This window comes from Corvus cornix, chromosome Z (assembly GCF_000738735.6).
Source record: "Corvus cornix cornix isolate S_Up_H32 chromosome Z, ASM73873v5, whole genome shotgun sequence".
NCBI lineage: Eukaryota > Metazoa > Chordata > Aves > Passeriformes > Corvidae > Corvus > Corvus cornix.
In genome coordinates, this window is record NC_046357.1 from 53,763,179 (window position 1) to 53,786,634 (window position 23,456).

The 23,456-nt window shown below is 38.3% G+C and overlaps 1 protein-coding gene across 6 annotated transcripts in view; it reads left to right on the top strand.

Moving 5' to 3' along the window:
- Positions 1-23,456, top strand: part of FAM172A (family with sequence similarity 172 member A) — a 265,595-nt gene that overhangs the window by 181,908 nt on the left and 60,231 nt on the right. For all 6 annotated transcript variants that reach the window (XM_039567672.1, XM_039567673.1, XM_039567671.1 and 3 more), the window contains 2 exons: positions 8,875-8,991; positions 12,048-12,132. In XM_039567672.1, the coding sequence (XP_039423606.1) occupies positions 8,875-8,991; positions 12,048-12,132 (202 nt within the window). The remainder of the gene's footprint in view (positions 1-8,874; positions 8,992-12,047; positions 12,133-23,456) is intronic.

The following is a 23,456-nucleotide window of genomic DNA, read 5'->3' on the forward strand; positions in this document are numbered from 1 at the left end:
CCCTCTTGCTTCAGAGACCTTACCTGTGGAGAACCTTTTCCCTTCTGAAATTACTCAGAGGTTAGAAAAGTCGAAGCTGAGGCTTCAAAGGACAGGAAGAGTGAGTGTTGTCTTATCCTTTGGCTGAAGTGGAAATCCAGCTATGTCTAAATAACAAGGATGTCAGACTTCATGTCCACCTGTGAGGTGCTGAGCTTAACATTCAATTCTTCTCATTTTCTGTTTGGTTGGGGGTTTTTTTTAAGTCTGGCTTCCTAGTAAAAGTTAATATATAGGTTGATATGTTTGTGTGCATGTATGATAAAACCGGGGCAACTTCCTAAATAAATGACCAGTCCTTGTTCAGACACAGCCAACATCTAGAAATCTGTGGAGGATTTGCCCTTCTTGATGTCTCTCTCTTTCTCTAGGTATAAAATTAAATACAAGGAACCCGATTATTTCCTTGAAAAATGCACCAGCATGAGATTTCCATAAAACTGTAATGAAAGTTTTCCATGTACCATTCAAACAGAGGCAATGAAGAAGTAATGCCATTTTACTCTGCTGTATTTGATACTTAACATGTAAAAACAATTATTTACTTGATTGTTTCACATTCATTTCACTAATATGATTGTTCACTTGTACACTGAGTTCTGGATTTACACATTTATTGAAACATGAGAAAATAACTGCCATAACTTACTCCAGGCCATGTTTTTCATTAGATATAAACCATTACCTTTGTAATGGTATAATATCAAAACAAAACTCCAACTCCTTGTATAATTTCATTTTCAAGCCTTGTTTATTATTAGTTGTGTTACACACTGATTTTCAGGAGCTATTTATTTCAACTAATTTTTCATCTCAAAGATTTAAGATAACTGTATTTCATTTAACTTTATCTGAGTAAGAAAAATTCCAAGAACCTACTTATTTTGGCTCAAGGCTTTTAGCTGTATTTTAGATGTTTTCATCCCCATAATGCAAAAGAGGAGCCCAACAAGATAGGCTGAGACTAAACAACTAGTTTTATTCATCCATTTTATATGCATACTGGGTTTTTAGATAGAGCAAAGCTGGTCCACTGTAACGTAGAAGATGTTCAGCTCAAGCAAGTACCTTAGGAAGAACTTTTTTCTTATGTACAAAGGATTTATTTCTGTTCAGCCTTGCTGCCTAATCAATCTGAAATCAGCCAAAGTAATAATCACGAAGACATTGACCAGGCTCAAAGCCTTGGGGCTGAAAAGAGTGGCAGTGTGGAGCCAGACCGGGAAGCAGACAACTGTCTCTGCCTTGGAGCAGTCACATCCTTCAGATGGGTGGACCAGATGGCTGAGGTTGTTAGCAGCATCAACAGTCCGGCTTCTATCTGCTGCCGCCCTTCAGTGAAGCCCATACAAGCTGTGAGCTACTGCAGAGAGTCTGACAGGTGGCAGCTGAAGGAGTCATCATAACTCAGTCATCTGCATCCCAAGACCCTGCTCCTCCCTGAAATGGAGCTTCCCACAACTTCTGTCAACAGCAAGAAAACTAGTGGAGTTTGAAAACTTAGTGCTATTTCCTCGCTGATAGGTCTCAGGCAGAGTTTGGCAGTGCACTTTGATGGGGCACCTCTGATGAAATGTCAGCTGGGCAACACTGCTGGGGGTCAGCTGTGCACTGCTGCTCTTAAATGCCTGTAACTGTCTCTAATGGCTGCAAGATCAGGCTGAAAGTCTGGCACCCAACCTGCATTTACACAAGGACGTGTTCAAAATTATTAGCTTGTGGTTTGGCCATGCCCAGAGCTGATTAGAATTGTGAAAGTCCTTGTGAAAGCTGAGCCCAGGATGGCAAGCCTGGGGTCGGAGGCTGAGGACATTCCCAGTTTCAAGCAGAGACATTTCTGTTTCCTACTCCATCTAGAACTTGACTTTTCTTAGTACTACAGCACCTCAAGCTTTCAGCCATGGGTCTAGATGGCTCCTGCTAGCACTTAACAAAAATTTGGGGTTTCTTGTGTTGTGATTGGGTTTGCTTTGGATTTAATTTCTTTTATATTTTATTTCAATTTAGTTTCTTCAATGGTTTTTTTTTTTTTTTTTTTTTTTTTTTTTAGATTTTACTTTATTATTTAATTTCAAACTAGGCATGGTACTCACATAGCTGTTCACTGCTTCAGAAATCCAGATAAACCAAGAGAAAGTAAAGCTGTGACCTGCAGCCAATAAGGTTTTACTGGCAAAGAGTGGAAAAACCCTTGACCATCACAGCCAAAATAACTTTGTTAACAAAATCCCCAGGGCAGGTTTTGCCTAGCTATAGTAATAGAGGAATGGTCTTGCTGGCTGAGTTCATGTCATTTGGAGAGCTGATACAGCCTCCTGCCAGAAAACCTCCTGCATCCCTATTTAGAGGATCCTGCTTACACAGGTGAGTGGTAAAGCCAGAGCAGAAAAGGATCTGCTGTGCCGGAGTTTTGGTGTGATCACATGCTCACACTGTCTTGCATTACCCAAATCCAAATTAATTGTGAGTACAAAATGAAATAGTTTAATGAACTATGTGATTTTGCAAGTATGATTTTCCTGGGGCTCATTTATTTGCAGTGTACATACCCAAACTATGTTTTAACAAACTAGCCTGAGTATCAGATGCCCCTCAGTGTTATTTGTGCCAAGTACTGCACATAGTAATGTTGGACACTTTCTGGCAGCTTAAGCTGACCCTTGTGGAGCTCCACTTTTATAAGACCAGACTGTTTTTTATGTCATATATTAGACACAAGCCAACAGCTAGCTGCTACTATCAGCAACATAGGAACATTAACACTTACATTGATCAGGTTTCACATTCTGTACCTGGATAGGAGATGGGTAGAAGCTGTTGACCCTTCAAAACCTGATTTTCATGCCAATGAGATTTCCCCAGCTCGAATCTCCAATCTTGGGACAGCAGACTCCAGCTGTTAGGAGGGAGTCCCAGCTGTCTGACTCCGGGTAGACTCAGCTGCTCCAAACCTCTTTTCTGACCATCACTGCAGTTCTTGCAGTAGTGCAAAGGCAAGTATCTCGCCAACCTTCATTGCTGAAATGGTGTAGTAAAAAAGGGATTAGTTTCTGTTGGTTTGGTTGAATTTCTCATGGGAGAGAGCTTCACCAAACCCTCTTGTCTAATGTCCATTTTTCGTCTGCAAGGAAGTTATCTGCAGAATGCCAACATTTTGTGCACCAGACAGTGGAGGATGTCCCTGCCACCAGCTTGTTTTGGATTGGTCTGCTGTGGGCAATTCAAAGATTTTTATCCCCATGGTACCATAGCAATTTATGTTATGCGATGGGCTTTCTGTTGAACTGCTGTGCTTCGTTTATGCTAGACAAATTGCTGGGAGGTTTGTAAGTGAGGCGAGCCAGCATTCCTAACCACAGCCCTGCCACACCTAAACCACCTGTGTTTGGGAAGTTGGTGTTCCCCTCATTATTATAGGTCCTCAAAGACTTTTCTCTCTTAAGCTCCCTGTTGTGACACACTAGGGTCAAGAGAACAGGACAATTGCATTATATAGTTTAAAGTTTAAAGTTTTAATAAAGCTAAAGCCTGAGGCTTTTATACAAGAGAACTGTGAATTTGTTTGCAACGTTCAAAAATATACCAGCAAAATTCTGCGTACAAGGTTTCTGTAGTTGTTGGGGTTTTTTACTGAGCTATGTGTAAGGGAGATGACTTTTTAAACCTTGAGATATTTTTTATTAAAATGTTTTTCTAATCATGATTGATTTTATGAACTTACAGCCCCAATGTAAGGGGGAAATTTTGAGTAGAGGTTCTGCAAGAGAAATTGGTTTACACTGTGAACTTTGACAAGTCCTAGACTCCAGATGCTGTAAAGCAATCTGTTCTAATATGTTTGTGCATTATTATTACTGTTGCAGTGTGATTTATTGCTGTAGGAAAGGATCACAGTTATAGGTGTAACATCCAATGGATCTTTGACCAAGATATCAGAAAGTACTATGGTCATTCTCTAATTGTATCTTTGAAGGTATTTTCTTTTGCCGTTTAAAAACTGGTATGTATCAGAGGCTTTGTCTGCTGCAATTAGGGATTTTACCACATCTGCAAATTCATTTAGGGAAGTTTATTGTTGTTGCTAATAGAAAATGAGAACTGGTAGAACTTTGGATTGTTTATTATATTTGCTTTGTGCTGTTTGAACATAGTTGCCCAGTAATTCTAATTCCTAATGAATAATATTTTATGAGGGCTTGGGGATCTAATTCCATTTTAAGATGTGCTGAAAATTGAGAGTATTTCAGAAATTCAGGATTTTTGTTCAGGAAGCAGTGAAAGGTCTTACAAATGCCAGACCAACAAACTTGCACTACAGAATACAGAATTCCATATTTCCTGGAGGAGTTTTTCATAACTGAGGAGAGGCTCAAGTGCTGCCAGGCAGACAGACCAGTTACTTGGTTTGTATGAGACTGAGTGAAATGATGGTTGAAGAAGATGTTGGTTTTCTGTAGACTTGTAACAAGCCAATTACAAGGAGAGCATATGAAGTTACCAAAAGGGAATCTACACGCCTTTCCAGATGAAAGTAAAAATTGCCCTCTTGCACACTATTCCTATCATGTGATTTCTTCTCTCATCTACCATTGCTTTTACAAATATTTCAGTGTCCAACTGATGCTGTTTTGATCCACCAGAATTTCTACTGCAAATTCATTCCACTTCTGGAAGCCAGTGAGGACTTTTGGACAGGGACTTCCAATTGTTTCCTCTGGAAAGAATTCTGCTTGAAGATGTCAAATGTCTTACGGGTCTCAAACCCGTAAGTATGATGCAACTGGATACAATGGAGGACTTGCATCAAAATTATGTTGCTCCAAGTCAAATGCTTGTTGTCAACAACTGAATTGCAATGGAAGATGAAGAAAGTAGCTGAAAGGTTTATTTCAAAACTTCAAGAGAAATTAAAATTTGGATGTGTTTTTAATTCATTTTTCCTCATTCCTAATTACAAACAACTCAGAAGAGTAAATATTCCCTAAATATGAAGTCATGGTTGTTGATTTAATTGTATGAACCTGCAAAAATAAAAGCCTGTAAAAAATAAAATAATATTTTAACTTTAACTTTTCTCAGAAGTTTCAATTTTTACCTGTTTTAAATGTTGGAATAGGTATAAAGGGTATGGACTCAGTGTTTCAGGGATTTACTCCCACAGGCCATTTACCTAAAGTCTAACGGGCACTTTCATGGACTTTCATGTTTGCAGGATCAGACCTTTGAGTCCTCTTCTAACACACTGAGGCTTCAACTTGATGGGAGTATTATGCTATAAAATATATACCAAAGGCACATTTTATCATCTATTCTAACTATATATGCATGCTAAATATACTGCATATCTATTATATGTGTGAAGCTATGTTTTATTTACACATGCTACAGATAACACAGGCATCAACCTTTTTGCATTACAATGTTATGGTAACTGTATACTATAAACTTGCAGATAGATTGGCAGTAGAATACTTATTAAGTTGAGCAATAAATGAGTCATTATTATGTATGAACTTAAGGAATGCATTTTTGGGAGTTTCAACTTCTTGCTTATGTAACTGTTAGAGCTGAATACTTCTGCAAATAGATAATAGACATTTTCCCTTCCAAAGTGAAGGAACAAATTTTCAACCACTAGGATAAAGAGGACTTTCAAAAGGATGCTTTCTAACTTTTTGCAAGGAAAACTGGTCTACAACTTGTCATTCTAAGGGAATCAAATATATAGTGTTGGTATATGGTTAGTAAGCTACAAAATCAAACTTTTCTATTATTACAAAGAAGGAACACAAGAAAAAAGACAAAATGGAAATGCCTAAAAAGAGAAGATTATTGGGAAAGTCTAGAGGACCCAGAATAGTGAGTGATACAGTAATACATGAGAATGAGAACAGAGAAGTGCCAGTTTACCTACTTCTGGTTGTAAATGAATTATTGGAAGAAGGAGTAAGGGGAGGGTGAGCCATCCAGTGATGAGGTTCACAGAGAGATGTCTTCCTGCAAAATCTATTCAGCTAAGAATAATTTAAGATTTTTAAATGGATACTGAGCAGGAAAATAAGTAATTTCTAGGCTGTGAGAACTTTCTGTCTGTGGAATTTACTGATGTACAAGGAGTATAAGGCATAAATGAACTTCAGACAAAATCCTTAGGCCTTTGTTTGCTTCAGTAAAAAAAATCATTATTCTGAAGAAAAATACCTAATTTTTAGTATTTTTAGTAGACTGTGGTCTATTAAATATCTTCAGTTTTAATGTGTCCACCTCGAAAGACTCTGCAGGCTACATGGAATAAAGCAAGTAGTCCTGGCAAATGTAAATCATACATCCCATAGTATCTTTCCCATGGAATTTAGAACAACTTCCAAGTTGCAAATTTGAGTGGTAGCTGGATGCTTGTTTAAAGTCAATCTACTTTGTCTTTACAATTTTATTCCACTCATTTCATTTTTAAAATTTATCTTAATTCAAAACCGGTTTTAGAAGAGATGAGTATGTTCTGTGACCTATCAATCCATTGAATCTGAAGCATTTACTGAGTATTGAAGCATCTGTGCCCAAAACCACACAGACTTCATGTATCTTCTTGCAGGGTAAATTATCAACCCTGATAAGAGGGTCTGCTGCTTAAGCTTAACCTGGATCTGTTCTCCTTGATTATTATTATCAGTGGAATGTAGCAAGGAACTTCAGCTGCTCTGATACAAGCAAAAGTGTCCTCAGTTTGACATGCTCTGCGGTGTCATTTCTGTGTCACTGAAACATGGACACGTTAGACTTCTTGTTTAAGGGAAGGTTATACCTTTGATCCTTTCCCCACTTGATGTATTGTTTTTGTCTATTTCTAAGTTGGCTCAGAAGGGCATGGATGCCTACCAAAACTTTTTTCTTCTGGGCTGGATGTTAAGAAATATGTGAGTGAAGCTCAGTTAATCCTTTTGATCCCTCTTTGCTGCTGCATCCATGAGACCTTATCCTAACCCTAGCACTGTGGCTGAGTTATGAAAAAACATCACATTGTCAGCCTCAGTCTCTTTGCTGATCTTTGTGAAGAGAATACAATTCTGCAGGCATCCACAAAGCTGAATGGCAAGCACCAGGAGCATGTTGGGTATTGCATATTATTTCCTATATATCATACATGATCTGAAAAGCAAGGACTGCATGTACCATATGAAGAAAGAGTAGAAAGAGATGGTGATCAATAGCTGCCAGTTCTTACATGTGCATAGGGAAATTGAGAATAGCAAACCTGAGCTAGGTCTGGAAAGGAAAAAGGGAGCTGCACCTTTGTATTTTCTTGTGATTTGAAGAAAAAGGTGATGTTCTAAGATGAACTGGGTGGCTAGTTTTCGAAACAGAAACATGGGACACAGCAGCTTGAGAAAAAACTGCTTTTCCAAAGCAGAGCATATTTTTTATCTTTGCTGGTCATTAGAAGTGCTTCTGAATACCAGCCCTTCATGGAGGAAGTCATGCTGGAATACCCTGAGCTGGTGATGATTTTAAACTTCACCCAGCGTGTAATAACTCTGAATAATTGGTAGGTATGTGGGCTTCAAGGACAGTGGTATTTTTGCACCTTTGCCTGTTTAATCACAGTGTTTTGTGGAAGACAGTGCAGCCGAATGAGTGCTAGAATGCACTGCACAGGAACAGGAATATTAGTACATATGGTGTGTTTCAAAAACTTATTCAATGTACAGCAGGGTTTAAAGTGAGTTAGGTGTGTGTGGCTGACAGGTCTTGTTTTTAGATACTGTCCCTTTCAAAAAACTTTTTTTTTGGTAGGGTTTTGGAGTCATTCTTATGGCAAGGACATGGAACAGTGGGTTCAGAGGTGCAGCCTGTCTGATAAGCAGTTAATAGAGCATGAAGAAGGAATGCCTGATTTTAGAAATGTGATATGTGTTACATTTATACAAAGGGAAGCTTAAAAAAACTATTAACTTTATTGCAGCATACACAGTGATAATGACACCAGTTGTGAAATTCGGGTTTTATAAGTATAATTTATTATGCTTTCTTTGATCCAGTGCTACAAATTAGGATCACTCATGTCAGGAGATTAAAACCTTTTTGTCTCTCTTTGATATAAAACTATTCTTCCCAGTACCTTTTATCTTGCATAGCAGTGCTGAATTCCACGGCATCTTTGTCAGCTCGCTTGTGTTATTTGCAGCAATCATTTAATTTGTTTTAGAACTGATATTATTTAGTCATACTGTCATTTGCAGCAACAGAGGCTCTTTAATATCCTAAAAATGTTGAGAGGCTTTGGTGTTCGCTGAGTAAGCATATGAATAAGAGAGAAGAGAGAAGAATTTTGGGACCATGGTGAGCATGCAAGATAGCTAAATTGGATAGAAAAAGAAAAAAACCCATACAAGTCAAAGTGAGATTGTACATCAGAAAAACTACAGCAATCTACTGAAAATTAGTAGATGATAGTCATGAGAACCTTACAGTGAACCACAGGTACCAGCTTCCCTGAAGAACTGAAATAGGAACTTGGAGAAGCTTGTAAAAGGTGTCCTCAGGGAATCTTCCATTTTTTCACTATGATACCTTTAATCCTAGAATTGTCAAGCCACATGGAAAATAATAAGACTGAATAGTTCAGTCAGTTAAAAGTTAGTATTATTATTTTTTATCAAAAATAATAGGTGTTTCTGTTTTTCTGGACCCGTTAGGAATTGTATAAACTTTAAAACAAGTGAAGTCAAGTATTGAATCTGTATTGCTGTTTCGTTTTAAATTTAAGATCGTTATCTCTGACTAAGCAGACTCTATTCAATAAAAGGAATTAATGTAAATACAATATTTTTTTAACAGATGATTCAACGAGAGGCAGAAGTGAAGAATAGGGTAACTGCCGTGGCGTTGACAGACTCTGTTCACAATGTGTGGCATCAAGAAGTTGGCAAAAGTATTCGAGAGTGGATGAGAGAGGTAAGGCCATGTTTTTTTAAAGAATTTGAGTATATACATCTGTATGTGGCTGAGTAAACATGTCTGGGTGTGAAAGACAGCATATTATGGGACAGTGGAAATTGTGTATTCACACCAGCCACTAAAATAACCAAGGTTAAAGCCATTTCCAAGTTAGCAGTCAAAATAAGAAGCACCAAGTCCAGTGTTTCTTCACAGCAAAATTAGAGACATGACTAGGCAGGCCATGCAGTGCCTGATACCTGGAGCAAAGTCCTGGGTGCACTCTGTGGTACTGGTTTGACCTGGCAATGGTGGAAAATCCCCTTTAAGCTCTTCATGACTCAATTTGATGATTCTCGGAACTGGCAAAATAACCTTTCTCTCAGCAGCTTTTTGATATGTATTTACTCCTGTAGCACTTGGAAGCTCTTATACTCAGGGATGGGGCTGCTGAGATTTTAAAACTTGTATTTTTAGAGTGATACCAACTAAGCTACTGTTCATGAGTCTCATCCTCACCAGATCAGGCTCATCTCTGTGTTTTGTGCATTCCCATGGCAGAACACTAAAACATAGCTGCACAGAGTGAATTTAAACTAGTCACATCCTGAGCTTTCTGTTAGACTTGACTTTTTCTCATGGATTTAGTGAAACTTTGTGTAAAGAGTGCCTATTCCTGACTTAACCTTAAAGTTTTATAGGCCGCGACTGATGGGAATAGAGGATCACCTGGGATGCAGCCTGACAGCTCTGACTTAAGTGTTAAAAATATAAAGAATGCTAACCCCTACAGGCTCTGTCAGAGAAATCCCCATTTTCTTTAAGGGAAATCAAAACCTTAAAATATGTGTTATGTAGTAAAACTGAAATTTTAAATCCTGTAATTTGAATCTGACAACTCCATTTTTCTTTAAGCATTTAGTCTGAATAAGAAAAGTGCATTACCTTTAATTTCATTTGCAGAAAGTAGATGTTAAAGAATAAGTTAAATGATTAATGGCCTAAAAAGTGGATGGAGTGTCATAACTTACATTAGCATTAAAAATCTCCTATAAGAAAGAAGAATTTTACATATGTGAAATGCGGCTGAGTGGTATTAAGACTAGCATATCACCTGGATATCTCTTACTTTAATCAGGTTTAAGGCTAGTGGTAAAATGAATAATAATTAAAATATACACCTAATCGCTGCCTGTCTGTAGGGCTAATTGCTGTCATTGAAAGAATGAATTGTTAAAATAAAGTAATTCTTCATCAGAGCTATCTCTCCTGTATCACTGGTGGCCTATTTTTAGTACCTATAGAAGTCATGATTTTTGAATTTATTAGGAGCTGTGATGAATGATAAAACAAATCATCCATTTACATATCTTGACACTGCTTTCGAGAATACTTATTTCTTACAGGCAAGTGTCACATTGTATATAAAAGCTAGTTAATTGTGTGCTAATCTTCTGTATTATCTCCAGCTCTCTGATGTAGTGTTCTATCAGTAGTTAATATTAATTTTACTTATTTCAAATGATTGTAATACTTCATAAAAATTCTACTTCTTTTGTAATTTCTACCACCTTACACTTGCAATTTCACATTCAGCTGTTAATTAAAATTACACATGCAAATCATAAAATTATAATGCTTTACTACTTCAAACCTTAAAACCTTTGTGAAATACTTCCATTTTAACAGTTTTTTACTAAATATATTACTGGATAGTGTGTTTGTTTTTTTCTTTTTCCATTGAGTTCAATAGTTTCATTGATCTACTGTTTCTTACAAAAATCTGCCATGCTTTGTGAACTTCACTTTCTAATCTCATACAGCAACCCTTCCTTTATGTTGTCCCTGCTCTCCCTGGTCCCAGAACAGTAGGGTTGCCTTGACAAATCTATTCAAAAGCCATTCCTCGCCCTTTATTGGTGGGGACTGAAGCCTTTGAAATTCTCTCCTCACTGCAACACAGCTGACATCTTCTTCCAGACAGAATGAATTAAGGAAATACAATAAGATACTTGATCTACCAGTCAAGGATCTTTCCACAGTGAGGACGGACTCCATGGTACACAACTAGGGCAGCAAGCATCTACAAATACACAATACATGCTGTTTACCAGAAAGAGAAGTTGTCCATTTTTACTATCATGACTGATGGCATGATTTTTTTAGAAATCTGTATGAAAATTGATTGGGTCTTTTCAAAGAAAGTTCAGTGGTTTTTTTGGCTCTTCCCCTTAATGGAGTTAATCAGGTTTTCAGAAAGGAAAAATTCAGATTTTTAATAGAGCAAGCAATGTAAATCTTGTTGTTCAGCTGGTAATCTTATTAAAAATGTAGTTGTGCTTTATAATTAAATCTTCAATTCAGTAAATTTGGTGTAGTTTTAGCATATTTTATTAAAATCATATTATCTAATACTTCAGTTTATAGACTACTCTGAATAGATAGCATTTGTAGCAAAACATTTAGGAAATTCATGGTAAATTCATCCTACTCAAAGGTTCAGGAATGAAAGGTAAGTGTAAAGGCCTCCTGAATATAACTCCCCAGAGACCAGTATTTGCCTTTTTTTTTAATGTTCATGCACCTTCATCTCAGCTATATTTCCAATTACTTGAATATTAATCTGCTATCTTGATGGCTTTTAGACATTCTTTCCACAGTGTACTCTCAAAACACCCTGAAAAATTCTGATTTTGTTATGTTAGCAAATGAGCAGGCTGAGTGTTATATCAACACCAACTAGGAAAAGCTGAAAATGTGTGGTGGGTAGTTTAGCCACTTGTTGGTCCAAACACCTACTCAAGTCCACTGGCTCTCAAAGCTCTTAAAAGACATGCTAATTCAGAACATTACAAATCTCCTGAATTATGGTCTTACTCTTACTTACTTAGTGTGAAACAACAGTATTTCATCGTCAGTAAGTTAGTGTAGGGTACTGTCTAGTCACTATGGGGACTGCTATGTAAATTAGTTTGAGTATTTTGATGTGATCATTGTCCTTACTTGCAACACCGGTGTTTATTTTTGCTCTGAGTTTTTGGCTTATCCCAAGAATTGCCTACCTGCTCTTACAGAACTGCTGTAACTGGGTGTCCAGCTCCGAGCCCCTGGACACATCCGTGGAGTCCATGCTGCCAGACTGTCCCCGTGTCTCTGCAGGTACATCCATTTGTTTGCAGTAAGCCAGTGTACATGTTTATGCCCAGAAGCAGCTTGTTAATTTTAAAATGCATTTTAACCCTTCTACAGCAAGATGTGGCTGACAGCATATGACTGCTGCTATTTTATGCAGCCCACTCTTATTCGTTTTTTTTTTTTTGCTTTGTGTGGGATTTAAGTTCTCTTGTCTACTTGTTGCTTGAATTTTTCTAGTCTTCCTTTCTGTTTAAGTAATTGATGGCATTATATGTAAGAGTCTAAGAAAAATAATAGTGATAACAAGAACTGGGAAATTTATCATAGAGCCTTGAATAAATATCTAACTCTATGTAGGCAACAAGGTTTTAAAGAAGTACATAATGAAAGTTATGGTTACAATAAATGAGACACTTTCCTGAATGCTGTTCAGCAGAAGTGTAGCTTACAAAGCAAATTATTTGCAGCATCCAATAATGTTGATGTGAGTTTTCTGTTGCTTTTTTAAAAAGCTATGTTTTTCATTAATGAATCATAATCATAAGAAGCACATGAAATAACACAGAGACTTTCATTAAATGTGTGATAATTCCAGAAAATAGATGTAGTTATCAATGTAAAAGGAAAATCTCCAATCTCTGTAGAAAAGTAATCTAAAATACATAGAGCAGTCACTGAACTTTCATGCTTGATTATCAGGTTTCCTAAAAGCCATAGGTAGCATATTTCTGTAGAATGTAAAACCAAGTTCAAAGGAAGACACAGCCTATACAATATTGATTTAAAAGCTGAAACAATATTTGACCTTGCTCTGTGGGATGCAGTTGTTTGGTTGACAAGTTAGTTTCATATCTGTCTGCATTTGTGAGGTTGTTAGTGAGACCTAGCCTTGCAGATGAAACTGAGTTTACTACAAGATATTTTTAAGGTTTGGAAAATGTAGGTCTTTTTTTTTGAGAGCTCACAACAAGAGACTTTAATTACATTTCTGCTATGGTTTGGGATCTCACCATGCAGATCCTCAGCTCTGTATAGAATTGACACTGCTCTTTGGTGCTTTGGAAAATTATATATTACTGAAATTTTCATAGATTCAACATCCATTTACCAACTTTATGCTCTTTTAGGGGAGATTACCGCAGTTTAAAAGAAAAATATTGTTTTCAGGAGTAGAATTCTTTAAAATAGGATTAACTTCCAATCTCTGATGTGTCTGTTGCTATTGTGAAAGGCTACATGTAGAGGTCATTTTAGTCTGGTAAATTAGGGCTTGGATAGCAACTGGTCAGTATTTATTGTACACTGGCAAACACTGACATCAGAGCATCTCCCCTCTTTCTTGTATTCATCTAATGTAAATAATCTAAAAGGTATTATATAAAAGAAATCTTAAGTGTTACTTGAAAAGAAGACTGATGCTTCATTAGAGCTGTAAATAATAAGTCGTGATTTTACGTTTCTGTTGAAGATGGGTCACAGTGGCCTTAATGTTTCTGCACCACTTAATGAATTTCCAAGGTGCACAGAAGTGGTAGAAGAATTAATTTAAATTGGGTAGGATTTCAGTCAGTAAAAGTAGCGTATTTGTATTTAGTGCATACATTGAGATGAATTAAGATCACTAATGTTTTAGAAGTTCTCAACAGAGATTTTTTATAATGGTTTAATGTAAGACAACTATTTGCAGGCTAATTCTTTGTAATATAAATGTAGTTTAAAATAGTATAACTTTATGTGACTGCTCCTGAATTATCAGTTTGCTCACATGTTTTTGCCTATATTTCTTGTAATCGTTTTGTATATGAACAACTGTAAAAGATGTACAGAGAACCAAGTGAATAATTCATACAGAGTCTTTATATGAGCAACAGTATAAACCTACATTGGGGTAATATGTAATAAATTTATTAAATGTTACTAGATGTAGAAGCATTATTGTTTAATGTGAGAGATTTTATTTCACTCTTTTCTTGAGAATTGCGGTACTGAAAGAGCCCACACTCAAATCCTGGCAGCACTGCCCTTGGTATTTCAATGAATGACAATGAGAGCAATCAGAACAGTGACAGATCTTTTCAAATAAACCTTTTGCTGTAGAAAGATTCACTTCTATGCTTGGAAGCCCATCTTTTATCTCTGTTTGCACTGAAAATAAGTTCAGAAATAACTGCCTTATGGTCACATCTCTTGAGCCAGCTTTTCCAAAAAGGGTCTGATATTCGACCATTCAGTATGCTGGGTTTTACAGGCAATCCTACTGGGTTTTACAGGCAATACTACAGGCAGTTCCTACTGCAGATTATCTCAGAGTCTCTTGCTTTTCCCTTAAAATCACTAGAGACAAAATAAATGACCATCAAACTGAAAAAATTACTTGTGTTTTTCCAGATAAAGTTGTTAAAGCTTTTGATTGAAGAATTATGAAGTAATTAAAATGTTTGCCATGATTGATTCATGTCTTACTTGATTACAAAAAGGAATGAATACACTTTAATAATTATTATTAAATAGTCATATAATTATAAATGTTGAAAGCCTGAGAACAACAATACAGAAAAAGCAAGCCATAATAAATCCATTGTCTGTTCTTGTGGCGAGAGGTACTTTGTGGGTCCCACCTTCATGGTCTTTCATCCACGTCTCAAGGATTTGGTGCATGCTGGTGTCATAGTTTAATATCTTCTGGCATCTTGTTGGTGACATGGACAGTGAGATTGAAGGCACCCTCAGCAAGTTTGTCAGCAACATCAAGCTGTGTGCTGCAGCTGGCATGCTAGAAGGAAGGGATGTCGCCCAGAGGGATTTTGAGAGATGGGCCTGCAGAAGACACATGGATCCCATAAAGTTCCACAAGGCCAAGTGCAAGTCCTGCACATGGGTCAGGGCAATCCCAAGCACAAATACCGGCTGTGCAGGCAGTCAATTGGCAGCAGCTCTGAGAAGAATGATATGCAGTTGTTGGTTGACAAAAAACTCAACATGAAGCAACACTCTGCACTTCCAGCCCAGAAAGACAACCGTATCCTGGGCTGCATCAAAAGCATGACCAGCAGGTCAAGGTGATTGGTTCTGCCCCTCTGCTCTGCTTTGGTGAGACCTCATGTGGCTGACTGCATCCAGCTCGGGGGTGCTCAGTGCAAGATAGATGTAGTCCCACTGGACCAAGTCCAGAGGAGCCACGAAGATGCTCAGAGGGGTGGAGGACATCTCCCATGAAGATTAGAGTGAAAGAGTTGTTCGGCCTGGAGAAGAGACTGCTGGGGGCCCTTGGAGCACCTTCTAATATTTAAAGGTGCTACAAGAGAGCTGGTGAGGGGCTTTTGACAAGGGCATGAAGTGACAGGACAACAGGGGAATGGCTTCAAACTGACAGAGGGCAGTTTTAGATTAGAAAAGACAGGAAAGAAACTCTTCCCTGTGAGGATGGTGAGGCACTGGCACAGGTTGCCCAGAGAAGTTGTGGATGCCCCATCCCTGCAAGTGTTCAAAACCAACTTGAATGGGGCTTTGAGCAACCTGGTCTACTGGAAGTTTGCTCAAACTCCCATGACAGGGGGGTTGGAACTTCTAAGACTCCTATCTCCTACTCTCTTCACTTTCAGCCCTAGTTAAGATCCTCTGTTAGACTTGAGGTTATCTTCTGTCTCAGTCTTAACCTACCTTCCTAATGGAATCAAATGAAAGTACATCTCTTCTGTCTCAGAGGAGATGGATCCATCTCCCATCTAAGACATAAGAAAATGTAGGATGGAGAAAGATGAAGACTATAAAGCAGTCTGTACATTGAAGATTGTCACATAAAATGGAGTAAGGGTGGGAGTATTACTGGTTAGGAGACTGGACAACACTTGGAATTTGACGCAGACAGTGGAATAGATGTTTTAATGACAGGTTGCACTGCATTACTGCTAACAGTAGTTGTAGTTCATGCTGTGTCTCTGAGACCTTACAACATTTCTCCTAGTTCTGGAGCAGGGAGTTCAGAAGCCCTTGGGAAGTCATCCTACTGGAGCAACTACTGGGGAGGAATAGCTGAAAGTAGGCATGGTGTTGGGGTTTTAGTTTAGTCTTAGTTTTTTTCCTGTTAAAGGAATTTTCTCCCATATGCATGTTGCTAGGGGACAAATAGCTGTACTTAAGAAAGACAAAAAGGGGAGTGGGGCGGGCCTGGCTACTCCTTTTGTCTACACCTGGGTGTGGGGACAGTTCGCTCGGAGCATCCGGAGAGAGAAGCTGCAGAGAAAGGAGCTGCTGCTTCTTTCTTTTTGGCCGTTCTTTCTTCCTGCTGGAAACAACGCCGGGGCCCCAAAAGCCGCTTTCCCTGCCCTGCTGGAGACCGGGCTGTGGCTGCCCTGCCCCGCTGCTGCTTCGAGCTTTCGCTACGCTGTAGCCCTGCTCGCCCTGCCTGCCTGGGCCTCCGTGGGGTTCTCCCATCTGGATACATCTCGCCTGCCACCCAGGATTTGCGTCCGTCCCTGCCGTTTCAGCCTGCTGTTCCTGAGAGCCCGGGATCAGCTGCCCAGGGGTTTGTGAAGCCTTTGTTCCATCCTTCCCGGGATCCCAGGCCACCAGTGCCGCGTGCTCCCCGAGCTCGCTCCGGAGCGCCCCCTGCAGCCGCGGGGGAACCATCGCACCTGCCCTGCTCACCGGGAGCCGCCAGCGCCCCTGCCGGCTGCGAGCGGAACTGCACCCGAGGGGAAAGGGCCTGACAGCCGAGAAGGCTGGCACTGGGTTTGTGATTGCTGTTACTGCCATAGTTGTTGTTGTTTTGTTTGACTGGTTATATACATATATATATATAGTAAAGAACTGTTATTCCTATTTCCCACATCTTTGCCTAAAGGCCCTTGATTTCAAAATATAATAACTTGGAGGGAAAAGGGGTTATATCTGCCACTTCAAGGGGGGCCTCTGCCTTCCTTAGCAGACACCTGTCTTTCAAAACCGAGACACATGGGAAAAGCAGATCCATGGATCTGCATTCATCTGTGATGCTGTTCAGGAATTAAATCACTTTGATTTCAGGACAGTGGCCTGAACTTCACCCAAGGATAGGTATTGTGGTAAATTTTGTCGGGTAAACATGGCCTTTGTTTTCCTCAATCCTGTTTGTATTCCTTAGCCCATGTGTTTCTGCCAGTGAAAGCTTGTTATTTAGGAGAGAAGATTAAACTTTGCAGTATTTTGCCAAAGTGGATATGCACCAACACTCATTTAAAGTAATCAAGTGAAGATGTTGTAACATTAGTAAAATGAATTGCCTAATCAAATCTTTTTAAAGCCTTCCTAGTTGGCCCCCAAAATCACTAGTTATTCTGTTAACAGTTGCAGCCAATGTAGTTAAAACATTATGAAATAAGGAAATTATAACATTAAAAGACAAACAATGGAATGAAACACTGACAGTAATCAAGAAAAGTTCTATTCACAGAACAGCCTAGACTTGAATATGTCTATCTAATAAGAGAAAAAGTGCAAGAATTAATTCATACAGCTGAATAAAGTGGCTGGTAGAAGAAAAACAAACTTAATTTTGTGGGACAGGTATGATGTGTGCTGGTGGTGCTCTTGAGTGAGTCTTCAGATAGTATTTCCTAGTACCAAACATCAAGCTTGAACTCTGTATTATATATCAAGCATTTAATTACATTTAGGTAAGCCAACCACAGCTTTTTTTTTTTTAATTTGAATTTTAAAAATATCATTAATATAATTTCTAACAGAGTACTGCAGGTTTGGGGGGTTTTTACAGATAAATAAATAGAAGGGGAAAAAAAGACTGGACAGAATGATTGAGGTGGGAAAGGACCTCTGGAGGTCATCAAGATTATCTTGCTCAGGCCAGGCCACCTGGACCAAGTAGTCCAAGGCTATGTCCAGCCTTCCATAGGACGTATTACCTGTCAGTAAAGAAATCATGATAATGGTAATTCATATCCGTGTAAGATTGTGCAGTTTTTGCTGGCATACTTGCCTAAGTTTCAAAAGACCACACAGAATCATTCCATAGCCATATGGTGTGTAACCATGATGGTTGTGTAGGATGCAGGTTTGTACATGAGTGACTATGGAGCGGTAGTTTTCCAGGTAAGGTAGTCACCTTTTTGTGTGTCAGCACCAAAAGAAGGTCTGTCATATTGTAGAAAGTGGTTGTTTTCTTGCTTTGTCTTTTCAAATCCTTCTAACTGAAAAAAGGGAAGAGGGCCTGATTGTGGTTTCTGACAAAGTTTGTCTCAACAAAGAGCGGGGTTGTCATCCATTGAGCCTCACAGTAAAAGCACAGCGTTTCCAGATGTGTTGAACTCATAATATATGTACTAAGGTGCTTTTTGATATTTTTTTCTGTGTACATATGAAACTTGCAGACCAAAGCAGATGAAAGATGAGATTTGCAGACCTCACTGAAAAATAAGTTGAGTCCTTGGCATAGCTTGATTTAATATCAAGAAAGAATGTGGTACTAAAGAGTCCCCTCAAAACTACTGCTTTGTGTTGATTAATAAAGTAGCATCAATAATACTCTGTGGCACAATGGTAAATTTAAGTAAAATTATTCTGGACTTTTAGATCTGCTTAAAAACACCAATCCAAGAAACTGACTGCATCACTTGAACAGCAAGCCCTTCACTGGCAGAGCAGGTGTGCAGCCTGTGGCCCCACACACAAGTGCTGATCAGGTAGAGATCTTGTTGCAAAGCTTGTGTTGATACCAGGGAAACAATGAATTACCCATTAGATTATGGCAGTGGTAGTTTCTGTTGGCTTTATCTAACAGGTTACTCCTGCCTGCTGTTTCAAGAGTTCAGTTGTGTATTTCCTCAGAAAAGCCTATCTGCAGATGCACCCCATGCTGAGCAGATCCTGGGGTTCAAACAGGAGGCTCTCCAGTGAGGTCAGATGGACTCTCCAACACCACAGGGTCTGTGTGCAGGGGTAATTGCATTAGTGAGGCTTGTGACAGCTCTGGGGAAGGATCGACTTACTTCTTTATGCTTTTTTTCCTCAGCTGTATTTGCACCACACTACAGTTCCACTCTTACACATTTATGTATCTTGCTCATAACAAACAAGGCAGAAGCAACCACAAATTGTATCAAGTGCAGCGACAATACCTGGCTTGTACTCTTAATAGCTTTTAGCCCAGTTTACCAATGCTTCTCTTTTTTTTGTTCACTCTTCAATCAATTTAATGTGGACTCTTCTGAGCTGTTTTATGATACTAGTGTTTCATGACCAGGGATAGGCATCAAGCAGTACAAGAAATAGGAACAAAACCATGCACTTTTTAAAATAAAGCAATTAGCAATTTTTTCATTCTGTTAAAAATGTTATTTTTGCATTCACTAGTCATTCATGGGTATTAATATTACATTAATCAGTGTTTACTGTAAAGCTCTTTGCATTTTATGTCTTCATGTGCATGTAGTTCTGTCAATAAAAACTTTGAATTTCAGGAGGAAAGATAAAATGGTGAAGCTTTTTCATCAAGGTGGCAGGTTCCTGTATCTAGCTGCATGTTAATTTAAGGTATTTGCAAGATTAATACACAAGTGGAGGAGTTCAGGAATCTGCAGTGTGAAGCTTGCTTCATCACCCATGTTAACATTCCCATCTGCTGCTAAAACTGGTCCTGCACTTCCATTTTTGCTGCTGTACTTTGTCGGGGACAGGAAATCATTACAGTAACTTTGAAGCACCAGACTTTCTTAGCCACAGCTCTGGCAATTGCTGCACTAAGTCCAACTTTAACTTATCTCTTCTTAGCATGGGAGTAAGTAGCTTTTTTCCTGTTCCTGATTCTTCAAAGGAGCTCTGCTTTTATACTCCTGCTCAGTCTCAGGTGTTGCAGACAGCTTTTCATTTCATGTGTAAACCTAGCTGGATGTGAGCTCCTATGTTGTGCTCAGAGTAGCTTAGCTCTACAGTGCTTTGGAAAGGACAAAGTTTATAGAGACCTGTTGAGTAATATTGCAGAATCTGTTCCGGAGTGCCAGAGCCTCAAAAGTAAATATGAAAATGTGAATTTGAAAGCATTGACTTGAATTGCCACATGTTGCTTGTGTCAGAGAGTTCGATAACACTCATTCATTTACTGTTCTACAAAATAGTTACATGTACTTGAGGCACTACTGATACTGGAGAAACAGTTTCATCAAAAATTATTCTTGTACTCAAACATATCTATTTATCATAGCAATTTTTTTGAGTAGAGTGAACTAGTTAGTTGTTGTCTTAGGGTCCCTGAGGCTGTCTTTGTGGTAATAATGAATAATTTAAATTATTACAGTCAGATATTTCCTATGAAGCATTTGAGAACTATTAGACTGCTGTGACTGTTGTTTCTGATACTACTTAATGCTATCTCATTAGTGCATTATGTATCCATATCCATTTGCACGTTGGCAGGTCTTACTCCAGTGTGTGATTACAAACTCTTCTAGAACACTCAACCCTGTAAGGAGGTATTCCCTGAGAGATGTCCTCCAAAATTCAATAGCAATAATTTTTATTTGTACTGACATAAAATCCAAAAGATTTTTCACATTTCAGTTTTCGTTTTCTGTTAGAATCCAGATTCAGATTTGGATTTAGATTTGGATTTGTTAGAATTTTTCAGAAAGTTCCGTTTCAGTAGAAAACTTTTCTTTTTTCACAAATGTATGTTGTTTAGGTGGGGAAGGATATTTAGATCCCTTATTGTCCACTTTTAGGTACAGGTCTTTAACCTTTGACCAGGTGTTATATTGAAATTTAAAACTTCAATTTGGTGAAAATGTTTCTTCTAGTAAGTCATTCAGCCTTGGCTGAAAGGATGCAAGACATGGGGAATCCATTGCTCCTTTCCCTTTATGATTTGCAAACTGCTCATTTCTGGTTTGGCTTTGTCTGGTTTCAGGTTCCAACCATTAGTTCTTGTTGTGCGTTTTCTACCCTAAGTTAAAGAACTGTTTGGTAAATTGCTTTTTCTCCCTGTGAGTTACATACTGGCATCGAGTCAACACACCATTTTCTTTTGAGAAACGTAATAGATTGAGTTCTTTAAGTCTCAGTGCAAGTTAATTTCTTCAGGTTTCAAATGCTTTCATACATTTCTCTGTGGCATCTCCAGTCGTTCAACTTCTTTGAGATACACCTGTCTACATCTTAGTAATGTAATATCAAATCTTTTCTACCTGATTCTCTCCCATTTCATTAGGTAACAGTTACATTTGACCCTTTTATCACCCTACTACAAAGAGTCAGTTTGGGAGGAACTTTCCCTTTCTAGAGCTGCTGCTCTTCGTCTTGGTTTTAAACTAGTATTAGGAAGCATTGCAGGTAGCTTTTTTAGAAAAATAAACAAAAAAAATACACTAACTTGAAAAAAAAAAAATAAAAAGGCCATCACCTTTCTTAACAGCCATTCCATCCTTCTTCTCATTTACAAGTTTTACCAGCAGTAAATTTGTATATATTTCCTGTGTGGTTGAATAGCCATAGGACACTCCAGCAATAACATCTCTATTCAATAGTGGTTTCTCTATGATAGCTGCATTTGCAGATTACTTACTCTGCAAGTTCTTAGAAATGTGGAATAGTACTGACTTTCAACCCCTTTTCATGCGTAAACAATTCTAGAGTTGTTCCATTTGTCCCCTCATGAATTTATGAAACAATTTCTGCCTAAGTTGAAGTTTTAGTTAAGTAATGAAGTTGTCATTAAGTTTCTCCAACTTTTGTGGTAGTAGTTTACAGCATAGAAGAAGAAATGAGGAATGTGTCTTCCTAGTAAAAGGAAGACATTTTAATGTCTCTCTTGAAAGACATGTGGGAGTAACTCACATGTTGGACACAGTACCTGGAATCAAACAACTGGCAAAGCAGCAGTCATCACCAATCAACCAGAGTAGGTAAGGGGCTCCAGTGTAATGATAGTCCAGAAGTTTCATGGGAAGCCTGGGAAGAGCAAAATGTAGTTGCTGAAAACAAAAGGGAGATAAAGCGCACTTTCTAAAAATGCTTAGCAAAGGTGACATAATTTTTCCTCCTGCTCAGAATGTCTCAAGGAATAAATGAATTGCCTGACAAAAAATGGAGTATACTCTCTTTGTATATAAATCCTTATCAGCTAACATGCTAATTTATCAAAGAATGAAACTGAGTTTATTTGTGTAGGAGATGTTTTCCGGTAAGTTGCATTGGCTTGAATTAATTACATTTGTGTACCTTAATTCCTCATTAGTAGACTCCAGTATCACAGCATTGTGGTTCTCAAAGGGATTTTTAGTATGCATCAGCCTCATCCCCCAGCCCAGAGCAGGAGCAAACCTTCTTACATTACTTCCTGACAGGTGCTTGTCTTCTTGGTTCTTTCCTTTGTGTTGTGTAATGACACATCCTCTCTGGGCAGTCTCTTCCAAACTTCCAGTTTTAGTTACCCATTCTTCCTGGTGCGAGTGTACAGCCTCAGGAACAGCTGAGTAAGCACCAGTCACCCTCAAAAAAGAGATACTGTTCTTCATGCCCGTAGAACTTAGGGTAGGAATTTATGGACCTAGATATCCATTTTACCTTTATTTTTCTTGAGATTTATGTCAGGCTACCTATGCAAATAGTTTTCTCTGAAATTTTGGATTAGGATTTTCCCATCTTCTGTACTTTCTCTGATACTTTAAGCATTATTTTAAATGAACATCAGTAGCCAGTTAACTGATTTATGGCTCTTGAGTACAAACTCTGCAAGCCTGCCAATTCAGAAATATTTATCCCTGAGAAGATATTGATGAGCAGCAAAACAGAATGTACTTCATCAAACAATCTTTTTTTTCCCAAATAGGGAACAGAAGCATATATTGAACAATTTTCTTCTGCATTTAGTTATTTACGGTTTCATCAGCTCCATCTGAAAACTGATGCATTTTTGTATTTGTTGCTTGTATATTTTGCTAAGTTTGCCAGCCATACATTGTTTTTACTAAGATAACTTTAGCTTTCTTTATCATATTTTGCTGATTTTCATTTTTTATATTTCTTAACTGATTTCACTCTTTTGCTAAACCAGGAGGACTAATGCTGTTAGGTGTTTTTTGTCATCCAACAACTTTGTAAAAATACCATTAATTCATTTATGTTTAAATATCACATCTTGATTAAGTTTACCAATCTTATTCCTACTTTGAAGAAGAAAACACCCTTTTTGAAGCTCCAAACTTCAAAATGTGTGTTGCCAGCAGACGCTTCTCTCTGTTCAGTTCCACCAATGTCACCAGGCCCCAGGCAGCCAGCCATTTGTATTTATCCAGTCAAAACACTGCCCAAAATGGTAAAGTCGTGGAAGGTATTACACGTTTTTGTCTATGAGCATTGTT